This window comes from Myotis lucifugus, unplaced genomic scaffold, assembly GCF_000147115.1.
Source record: "Myotis lucifugus unplaced genomic scaffold, Myoluc2.0 scaffold_895, whole genome shotgun sequence".
Classification (NCBI taxonomy): domain Eukaryota; kingdom Metazoa; phylum Chordata; class Mammalia; order Chiroptera; family Vespertilionidae; genus Myotis; species Myotis lucifugus.
The window spans coordinates 124,687-135,799 of record NW_005871943.1 but is presented as its reverse complement, the minus strand read 5'-3'; the positions used below and the strand labels follow the sequence as shown (position 1 = coordinate 135,799).

Here is an 11,113-nt window from a genome sequence, read left to right as displayed (position 1 = left end):
AGCCCAGCAGGCACAGGGCTGGGGGCAGACAGGCTGCAAGTGGGGGTGGTGGCTGTCGTCTGGCTGTGACCTCTGGCTTCTCTCTCTTTTCTCAAATGGTACCGCCTCCCATTTGCACTGTATTCCGGCATCTGTTTCCTCCCGGAAGCCAGTGAGGACAAGCTGTGCTCTTGGCTCCTTGGTGATGGGCTCCAGTCCTTGTGGGGAGGGATGGCCATCAGGCCTGCGGGGCGCGGAGGGGGCTCAGTGCCGTCCCGGCTGCCCCCTCCCCGCCCCCATCTCCAGGATCAGCTCTTCTTTCCGGAGAATCCGGGTCTGACTGTGCGCCGTATCCTCTGCCTCCGGCTCCTCCGGGACCTATGCCGCTCGCTGCGAGCCCTGCAGACGTTTGACATGTGTGCACGTTGCCTCTCCCCACCTAGACTGTGAGCTCTGGGAGAGCAGGAGCCTGTGGCCGTTCCTACAGCCCCCAGCCGCCCGCAGAGGGCCTCGAACACATCCCGCCTGTATTGGGGGTTGGGGGGGGGGTAGTGGCTGTGCTGGTTGGATCCTTAGCCGAGAGCTTGGCCTGGGCTTTTCCTCCAGACCTAAGCTCGGGGGCCTCCAGAGGAAGAGACCTTCAGCCCAGCCAAATGGATGCGCTCCCCACTCTCAGCTCCTCACCCTGGTGGTGCCTCTGGTCCTGGGAGCACCCCGGGCATATGTCCCCACCGTGACCCCCAGTGTCTGTAGACAGAGCGATGCTGGGATGTGCGGTGCCGCTGGGCGCGGGCCTCTCGCGCAGGTTGGCGGTGCTGGGTTGAGTGGCTGTGGACAGGCGGCTCTGGGGGGGTGGGGGGGCTTTTCCTGTAGCGTCCGTGGGTGTCGGAGCATCTCTACTCTGCCCTCCTCGGAGCCCAGTGAGCCGAGCGTGCACAGCCCCAGGCCCTGCCCTTGGCCTGCGGGGAGACCTCCACCTGCCCCTTGACGGACAGGCTCTGAGGTGGCCCGGGGCCAACGAGTCTCGCTCTTCCCTGAACAGGATTGTGGGGGGACCAAGAATGAAGGTGGCCGGCTGAGGCTAGGAGGGTGATAAGATCACATGGGTTTGCTGGATCTGCTTAGCAGAGTAAAGGGACAGTGGCCTTGACGGCAGGTCCCCGAGGGAGGGGTGACCTTGTCCAGTGGCTCTCGAGAAGCAACAGAGGACACAGGCTGCCCCCCCGCCCCGTCTCCAGCATCGGCCACAGAACGAGGTCACGGGTGTGATAAGGCGGTCCTGGGCCGTCATGACCCTCATTGTTTTCTCCTCTGAAGGCCACAGACCACTCCCAGTGACTGGAGAGGCCTGTTATGTGGCCCAGCTCTGGAGCCGGCCACCTGTGTCACTCCCGTGCCCCCTAAGGGTTGGTGAGATGAACTGGCACGAGGCGGGGGAAGTGCTGGGTGCAGAGCCCGCCGGCAGGTGGGGCGTAGTGACCGTGGAGGACGTGTCCCCACCTTCCCCTCCTCCTCCTGCTCAGATAGGGGAAGTCGCCATGGCAACAGAACAGGCAACTTCCTCAGCTCCTACTGCTGCCTCCTCCTCCCCCCCCACCGCCCCCCATCTCGGAGAATAAAGCCCAGTGGCACCCACACTGATCTCTGCTCTCGTCCTGATTTGGCTCCGTCTTCTGACTTCAGAGGGAGACCGTAGCCAGGAATGACTCTGGGTCTGAGCTGTAGGCCCGGGGAGCCGGGTGTGAGGGGGACATGTTCCAGGGCGAGGGCAGCTGTCCCTTCCCCCAGGGAGGCATCGCAGGAAGTCACCTTCCCCTGCAGAAAGGGGTTCGTTCGCAGAGACTCGCCCCCCACACTGCCAAGAGACCCCTCACCCCACCCCACCCCCACCCTCGAGTGTGCCCCTGGCATCCCACCACAGAGTAAGTTGGCCTCTGCCTCAGCCTCACCCCGGCCCCGGGAAAAGAGGTTGTCCCGGAGGGTTCTGCTTTAGTTGGAGGCCCAACACGCGCATTCATTTGCTAAACGGACTTGTGTACAAGGAGGTGTGGCCGGTCCCCGGGGCTCCCCTGCTGACAGCCAGGGCAGACGCATCCCCCCCAAGGGCTGCCCCCAGGTGTGACTTCCCCCAGGTCACAGGAGGGACCGACAGAGTCCCTCACCCCTCGCAGAGGACACCCCCACCCACAGACTGGGCTCAAGAGGGCAGGTCTGGACAGGAAGGGCCGAAGCCCAACTCGGGGCTCCCGTCCAATAGCCACCACCCCCAGCACACGCACATGCACATTCAGGGAGACCCTCCTGTGGCTGGGGACCTCGCAGGGGGAGAGCCCAGGTCACCGGGCCCTCAGCCTCACCCGGGGCGCCATGGTCGGGTCACTGTCTGCCCCTGGCCCCGAGACGAGGGGCGTCGATGGGTCTGGGCGCTGGACATCGGCAGCCCGGTGCTGTGAAGCAGATCACTGTTCTGTCTGTCCGCCTCCCGAGAAGCCGCGGGCCCGGGAGCGCCTCCTGAGCTGCTGTGTAGCCCAGCTCCTCTCTCTCAAACCTAATTCTTCTCTCTCTCCCTGTCTCCGTGTCTCCCTCTCGCTGTCTGTCCTGCTCTCTCCCTCCCGCCTGCGGCCGCAGAACCGCATGCACGAGTCTCTGATGCTCTTCGACTCCATCTGTAACAACAAGTTCTTCATCGATACCTCCATCATCCTCTTCCTCAACAAGAAAGATCTCTTTGGCGAGAAGATCAAGAAGTCCCCTTTGACCATCTGCTTTCCTGAGTACACAGGTGGGTGTCTCGGGTCCCTGTGCAGGAGGAAGCCCCACCCCTCCCAGGGACCGGGGTCCCCTGCACAGGCGTGAACCTGTGGCTCCGGGAACAGGCTGCCGGGCCAGCACGGGCTGGCGTGCGGGGCGCCAGGGCTGGAGTCCGACAGGGCGCAGAGGGAAACGCCAGGGTGTGGCCAGCGTGTGGGGGGAAGTGGACCTTCTGATGCATATGCTTTGTGACCAGGTGACTCGGGAGTGACGTGGCAAGGGTCAGGAGGCGGGCAGGACAGCAGGCTTCCCCTTTCACCCTGGTCACCTCCAGAGGAGGTCTCCTGCCTCCCCCGGTCTCCCCAGTGGCCTCCCCTTAACCTCCCCCGGGCGGCTGCTGGCCTCACAGCACCTGGGCCTGAATTGGAAAGCGTAGCCGCGTGGCCTGTGAGTGGCCACACCTGCTTTCTCTACCATCCGAGGCCTGCCTGTGTCCCACCAGATCCTTCACCCCCTCCACCATCAGCCTGCTTTCCCCTCTTCCTCCACCTCCCATCTTTTCCCAAACCAAACCCCTCTTCCCCCTCCTCTCTGTAGCCTCTTCCTTCCCTGCCTGCCTCTCTTCCACCCCCTCTGGGCTTTTCCCTCCCATCTGGCTCCCAGGGGAATGTATCACAGACCCCACGCGGAGCTCTTGCAGAGGGTGGATGAGGCATCGGAGGCAGCTGCTGTAGGCTGGCGGGCCCCGGGCCACAGCCAGGGGCTAGTGCAGAGCCCAGCCTTTGACCCTCTGGACGGGGAAGCTTCTAGGGGCCCCTTTTGCACCCTGCAGTAGAGGAGGCTGTGTCGCAGGTTGGCTCAGCCAAGAACCCCCTCACAGGCAGCCCCGAGAGAGGGGAGGGTGTGCCTGGGCTCGGGTCCCAGGGCTACACTGTCCCCTCCACCCTTCTCCACCGCTGGGACGTGTGGCACTCACCCTCCGTGTGGAGAAAGGCCCATCGGTTATTCTGAGCACAGCCCGTCTGTCACCGGTGTTCCACTGCTTGTCAATCAGCAAGGCTCCCGCCCACCCCAGGGTGCTAGGAGCAGGGGTGGCAGCGGCCGGGGTGGCGGCAGGCTGGGGTCGGACAGCGGTCAGGAGCATGTCTCCAGCAGGCAGGGGCACAAAAGCAGCCGCTGGAGCCAGACCACTGCCACTTTGGGCGAGCAAATCCCCTGACCCCGTTTCTCATCCAGGCACCACAGTGGAAACAGTAGGGCCTACGGCGCGGGGTGACCACAGGGGTGAGCGGAGAGCACAGAGCCCGGTGCCTGGTCTGCATCCCACTGGCCGTCTGTTACTCAGAGGATGGGAACCAAGGACGGGGGAGCTGCCGCGGAGGAGGTGGAAGGGGCCCTCTGCAGGGCGGCCCGGGACAGGCCCAGAGGTCCCCGGGCCGAGGAGGGCGCTGCCTGCAGGCGGCCACGGCTGACCTCCCTCCCAGCCTCAGCCAGGGCCCTGCAGGACCAGTTCTGGTCTGGAGAAAGCAGTGGTGACCGATGAGTCTCAGGAGCCAGAGGACCTGGCAGACCCTCAGGCAGGCACCAGCCCATGGCTCTTCCTTGTCCCCAGCGACCCAGCCCGTGGAGCCTGGGACGTGGCCCACGTGGCAGCCAGTCTCACTGCTGTGCAGTAGGAGGCACTGGCTGCCCCAGGGAAGTCGGTCTGAATCTGGAAACATCTGAGTTCTGCAGAGCACCCAGAGGGGTCCAACCCCACGTCACTGTTGTTGGGTGCAAACATCACCCACAACAGAGGGCAAATCGTCACCAATGAAGTAGCCCCATGGGGTGCCAAGGCCCACTGGGGGCACAGAGCAGGCTGAGGGGCAGAGGACAGGCAGGGGGCAGGTAGTAGTTGGATGGCCAAGGTGGGCTCTGTGCCTGGCTGTTAAGGGCGAGGACTCAGCAGATGCTGAGAAGACACGAGCTGGGCATCCCTGGAGTCACTCCCAGGCACTTGCACCTCAATCAGTGCCCTGTCTTGGCGCTCTCTGGACAGGAAGCTCCTTGATGGGGTCCACTCTGGCACTCTGTCTCATCTTCGAGTTGCCACTCACTTGATGGCTTCACTACCGACTCACCACTTATGGGTTGAGAGAGAGGTTCTGCCCCATGGGCTGTGCAGAGCTGGTCTTCATCCTGACCCCCACTCCAGGGATGATTCCACCCCTCCCCGCCAAACCCTCACGTTTGGTTATCTGGCTGCAGAAGCCTTTGAGCAGCCCAAGCCCCAGCCTCCCCATGCAGCTCACACACCCACAGCAGGAGGGTGGGGCCGGGGGGTGGGGGGTGGGGCAGGGGAGGTATGGTCCACACCCTCAGCACCAGAAGGTATTGGTTCCAAGCTCCCAGATCCTAGTGACAGAGGCTTCTTCCTTTGATGGGCTCTTAGGAAATTCTGTGTTGGTCTATATTTTACGGTGATTGAAAGTTGTCCACAGAGCAGAACCACGTGGGCTTGGGGTGCAGCTGATTAAAAAGAACTGTCTTTGCATCCTCCACAGATATCCCCACCAGGCCCCAGCCAGGATCAAGGGGACAGCGAGGAACAGGGGTGGGGGCCCTGGGGACCAGTTGGTATTACACACGCTGCTAGCACCTTAAACCTCCCACCCAAGGGATACCAGCGCCCTTACGTCTGGCCACTCACCCAAGAACTAGGACTGCGTAGGGGCGCCCCAGCCCTGCCAAGTGCAGGGAGATGTGCAGGTCCAGCTCGACCCCCAGGACCCCCTGCAACGCCAGGAGTCCTGGATGCCCATCTGCCAGGCCTCCCTCAGAGTCACTGCCTTGGTTTATCACAGCAGCAGGACTGGCTTATTTTTATTTCTTTTTTAAAATATATTTTTATTGATTTCAGAGAGGAAGGGAGAGGGAGATAAAAATATCAATGATGAGAGAATCATTGATCGGCTGCCTCCTGCACACCCCCTACTGGGGATCGAGCCCACAACCCAGGCATGCGCCCTGACCAGGAATCAAACCGTGACCTCCTGGTTCATAGGTCAACGCTCAACCACTGAGCCATGTTGGCCGGGCAAGCAGGACTGGTTTAGACCAGGGGTGAGTGCTGTGAAGGGCAGACCGGGGCGGGCCTCAGGGTGCTCATCCAGAAAGCAAAAGGGACCTTCTAAGGCCATTGTCCGCCCAGGGCTCCTGGGTCCATCCAGTGTGGACTCACTGAGACACCTTGAAAAGCCAGAAGCCAGGCGAATGCAGAGCTGCATGTAGGTTTGGCTGTAAAATGCAGGGACACCTTTGGAGAGGGAGTGTCTGTCTCTAGCCTCCTCTCTTCTTGGCCCATCTCACCTCCTTCCTGGGAAATGCCCCGCCCACCTCTGGCCTGGGGGTTCGCACCCCGTCCCCGCCAGCTCTCACCGGGGCCTCCCCCTGTTCTGTCTTGTTACAGGCCCCAATACCTACGAAGACGCAGCCGCCTACATCCAAGCACAATTTGAAAGCAAAAACCGCTCCCCCAACAAAGAAATTTATTGTCACATGACTTGTGCCACAGACACGAATAACATCCAGGTGGTATTCGACGCCGTCACCGACATCATCATTGCCAACAACCTCCGGGGCTGCGGCTTGTACTGACCTCTTGTCCTGTATAGCAACCTACTTGGTAATGATCCCAGCACTCAGAAAAGCTTGCACACACACACACACACACACACACCCCACTGGCAAATGCAAGTTGGTAAATAAACTTTAAAAAAAGGCGTAACAAAAACTTATATATATATATACAGATATATATTAAAAAATTCTTTTTAGTTTGTTCTAGAAAGAGTTTCAGACAGAACTGACCACCACCCCATAGATCAAGGTTTTCCTGAGTCAGCCCATGAGCATGCAGGTGTGTGCCTGTGCGCACGCTCACACACACACACACACACACACACACACACACACGAGCCGTGATGGAGTCCTGACTTAGGAGACCAGCCCCGTGGGTTCACCCTCTGAGACCCATGTCTGCGAGCAGGGAGAGGCCAAATGGCCTGGCATCGGTCCAGCCCCCGTCTCTGCTTCTACCCCCTGAGCTCTCTGCAAATCCCCAAATCCTTTACAAAATGGCCAATGCCCAACCATCTCCCTGCCCTACACCCCCAACAACAACAGGAAAATTAAGGACGCTTCTCTGTGGGTGGTGGTGGTGGTGGTGGTTCAAGGACTTAGAAGAAGCATTGCTTTGAGCAGTCCCCTGCCTCCTGGTTTCTCTCTTCACGCTAACCAGGCAAGAGTCAGAAAAGGGAGGCTTGGTTGGCGTTGTCAGAGCAGCTGAGGGGAGGGACATGCAGGGCGCTAGGGAGAAGGGGGTGAGGGGGAGAAGCGGGCAGGAGGGCCCGCAGGGAGGGGCTGGATTGCAGACCTGACCACGGGGGAGGCCTCAGGGCCCTGGGCTGGGCCTCCCTGGGGTTTCTTCTGATCTTCCTCCCATGCTGCCCCATCTTGCCCGCCTCCAACACATGAGCAATGTGCCAGGGTCTGTTGGTTGGTTGGTTTGTTGGTTTTTAAAAGCAAAGAAACTGGTCCGACTGGACCCCCTTATCTCTCTCTCTACAGACTGCTTCACGGACTCTCTGCTGTTGACCTTGATCTCCTGGTAGCATGACCTTTTGGCCTTTGTAAGACACACAGCCTTTCTGTATCCAGCCCCTGTCTAACCTATGACCCCAGAGTGACTGACGGCTGTGTATTTCTGTAGAATGCTGTAGAACCCGGTTTTAGTTGAGTCTCTACATTTAGAATTTGAAAGGAAAAAAAAAAAAAGAACATGTCTCATGTGCTTTGTAGCTTAAAAGGAAAATGGAAAACTCACCATTACATCCATATTTCTTTCTCTCTCTCTCTCTTTTTTTTTTGGAATAAAGAAACATACATCTGCACCTCCCCCACCATCTCACCTGGTGGCAGGTGTGGGGGCACATCCCTGCAGAGGTGCCAGGCCTACCTGTCCGCACCAGGTGTCCAGAATGTGCTCAGACCGGGCTGCACTTTGCACCCCACACCACCCACACCCCACACACATACACAACCCCCCCAGCCACTCCAGCTACACGCTCACCCCAGGTTTGTATAGAAAAAGCACAGCACTCACTGGCCCGTAGCTGCCCAGAAGAATCCGGATCACATGTATAAAGAGCCCCATCGAAACAGTTTTCCCGCCAACCCCCTTTCTACAGACGCCCTTTGTCATTGTTTTCAGTTGTTGAGTTTTTCTCTTTGTCCTGATGAGCCCTGTGTGCCACATACCCGGTCAGCTTTCCTTGTCTTTGGGAGTCGGGGTTGCGGGTTTTTTTCCTTTGACGTTTTTGCTTCTCGGCCTCAGATGGATGCTCCCCGTGTGTGTGTGTGTGTCCTCCACCTTCTCCTCTGTCTCGGTGACCTGTGTCCACTCTTTCTCACGTGGGGAGGGATGTTTGTGCCACAGATAAAAAGAACAACAACAAAAAGAATCCCCCACATTTTTTTTAAATGCCACAAGAAGGAAAAGAAAAACACGCAAACATTTAACAAGCAAAGATGGAATGCAGTGTTTACACGAAAGCCAGTTTCCATGACCAGTCCTGTCATTTCTACTCTGACTCGTATTCAAACCCCAAACCTCTTCACGGTTTCACTTTTAAGACATTTGCTGAAGACCAGTCACAGCCATTTCAGATAAAAAAGGAGGTAAAACGACTAAACACAAAAAAATTAAAAATACAGGAAAAAAAAAAAACTTGGAAAAAAAAAAAAGCCCACGGTCTTTCTAAGCCTTTCTATTCCCAATCGGTGAGGTTTCTGTGATATCTTACACACTGCCAGTCTACTTCTCTGACTAATGGAAATTCATGTGTAGCTCAATAAAGAGAATGTTTGTCTGTACTCGGCTCCCACGCGCGGGCTTTGTTGTCACAGGACAGGGAAGGAGGCCTTGAGGGGGCCGCAGACCCTGGGGGGCTGGCGGGCAAGGCTGGAGGGGGCAGAGAAAGAACCCCCTTGACCTTCTCCGTGTGCCCTCGGTGCCGCCATCGAGGGGAGCCAGCTGGGCACAAGGAGGGCAGAGTGGGCCATCCTGCCCACAGATGCCGGCTTCCTCGCGCTCCCGGCTCCTCCTCGCGTGCAGCTGGCTTTGTTTGTTCCTGAGGGTAACGTGCAATCGAGGATTGGAAGGGGAAACAGCTGGGAGGGCGGGTAATCCCAAATCTGCTAATACAGGCTCCTGTTACTCCTGTTCCCAGTGCTTGCACCGCAGTGGGATGGTCCCAAGAATGAGGCCAAATTGCCTGGACCCTCTGCCCCCAACTGGACATCTTTATTTTTTTACATTTATTTTGTTATTGATTTCAGAGAGGAAGGGAGAGGGAGAGAAACATCAATGATGAGAATCATTGATCGGCTGCCTCCTGCATGCCCCCTATTGGGGATCCAGCCCGAAACCCTGGGAATCGAACCTGGGACCCTTCAGTCCACAGGCCGACGCTCTATCCACTGAGCCAAGCCAGCTAGGGCTTTTTTTTTTTCTTTTTTCTTTAACATTTTTTATTATTTCAGAGAGGGAGAGGGAGAGAAACATCAATGATGAGAATCATTGATTGGCTGCCTCCTGCACGCCCCCTACTGGGGATCCAGCCCGAAACCCTGGCAAGTGGCCTGACTGGGAATCGAACTGTGACCTCCTGGTTCATAGGTCGATGCTCAACCACTGAGCCACACCGACTGGGCCACTTGACCATCTTTAAAAGCCTATGTTACCGCCCCCGGGTGCTGGGAAGCCCCCTGCAGGCCAAACACAAAAGGGGCGACTGAGATCAGCACACCTGGCACCCGGAGCCCAGTGCTGTCTCCCCGGGCGGCAGCCTCACTACCGCTCTCCCAGGCTGCCAGGTGTTTGCTGTGGTAACTAGCAAATCGGTTGAGCCTGAGACCTGGAGGGAAGGAGCACGGCCCATCCAAGTCCTTGCGTCACATCCACGGATCCCTCATTAGCCAGGCAGGCAAGTGCTGCACCGTGCGGTCCAGGGAGACAGGAGGGCCCCGGAGGTCAGGCCAATGGAACCCTTTCCACACCCCAACAGCTGGGAATGGCCAGCCCGGGCAGTTCCAGGGCTTGTGAAGCTAGTGGAGGTGGGTAGGGGGTGATACTGCTGCAGACACGGATAGCAAGCCAGTTCCCTCCGTTATAGAGAACCAGCTGGCCCTCGTCAGCCAGGACCAGCCTGCTGGTCAGCCAGGCCACACCAGTGCTTTTCCCACCAGCCCCCCTCACCCCAACTCACCTGCACAGGGAGGCCCACCAGCTCTGTTGATGGGAAGGTTGCACTCCCGGCCACAGCTTGGCCGTGACCGTCGGCACATGGCGTCACTGAAGTTCGCTAAAAGTGAGCCATGTCTGGCAGGGTTCTCTCCCAACAGAGCTTTCTTTGCCTGATCTTCCTTAAAATGAGTCAGGAGCATCGTTTGAGGAGAGGATTCGGGGGGACCGATGCAGTTAGAGCGAGGAGCGTGGGGTCGAGCCCAAGGGGCTCTAATGCCCACTCGGGTCTGGAACCACTTCTGGGCGATGAGCCGAGGCTTCCAGACGGAGGGCGTCCGGGTGGGCAGGCAGGTTATTCCGGAACAAGCTCAGTGCAAAGCCGTGGCTCCTTTTACCTGCTGGGCCGTGTCCGCAGGGCTCCCAGCTCCCCTCCCGTGATGGGGAGAGTCACCCGAGAGAGGACCGTCTGCTGGCACACTGGGTGCCCAGCTCAAGCGGGAAATGAGGTCCAGGTCCAGTGGCCACCTGGGCACCTAGGACTCTAGCAACACAAAACGTCCACACAAAAGCCTCAAAACTTGGGAGGGTGGAGGGTGGGAACCAAGACCTCAACAAAATAGGACCCTAAAGAAGATGGACGGCGTACGATAGACTACTTCCAAAGCCCACAGGCTCCCTGACCTGGAGGCAGCCAGGGCAGGGAAAGGCCATGGGATAGGGTCCCCAGGGGACCCTGGTCTAGCTCCTGCCACTGCCCTTGGCGTATATCCCAGTTGCCCCCAGAAGTGACAAAAGCCGAGTGGATAGTACCCAGAATCCTTAGCTATCCAGATGCAAAATCAGGCTGTGAGTCTAGGACTTCTCTCCTGGGTCACTCGACGCTGTGTGAGGCACCACGCCCAGCTTCCATCACTGTCACACTGCGAGGCGCCAGTGTCTCAAAACCTCAAACTGCCTTCAAACAATTCCTCTTCTCACACATCTGAAACATAATGTCATCTTTAATCGCGCAACCCGCAGGGCGTAAGGATGGAATCGGCACACAATCAGAACGGGACCGCGCGACGGCACCTCCGGAGGAAACGCCTTAGCTCC

The 11,113-nt window shown here is 58.5% G+C and overlaps 1 protein-coding gene across 1 annotated transcript; it reads left to right on the top strand.

Annotated features, from left to right (window-relative positions):
* The first annotated feature begins 2,346 nt into the window (after positions 1–2,346).
* Positions 2,347–8,010, top strand: LOC102437981 (guanine nucleotide-binding protein G(o) subunit alpha-like). The gene is made up of 4 exons (XM_023747512.1): positions 2,347–2,502; positions 2,608–2,761; positions 6,182–6,397; positions 7,342–8,010. Exons 1-3 carry the CDS (start codon positions 2,347–2,349, stop codon positions 6,367–6,369), a joined length of 498 nt encoding a protein of 165 aa, XP_023603280.1. The 3' UTR covers positions 6,370–6,397; positions 7,342–8,010.
* Positions 8,011–11,113: the final 3,103 nt, after the last annotated feature.

Excerpts from the sequence above, each read along its gene's own strand:
- LOC102437981 (XM_023747512.1), top strand. The coding sequence starts at position 2,347 with ATGGTCGGGTCACTGTCTGCCCCTGGCCCCGAGACGAGGGGCGTCGAT. Across the intron at positions 2,503-2,607 it reads AGCGCCTCCTGAGCTGCTGT|AACCGCATGCACGAGTCTCT; the intron begins GTAGCCCAGCTC and ends CTGCGGCCGCAG. Across the intron at positions 2,762-6,181 it reads CTGCTTTCCTGAGTACACAG|GCCCCAATACCTACGAAGAC; the intron begins GTGGGTGTCTCG and ends GTCTTGTTACAG.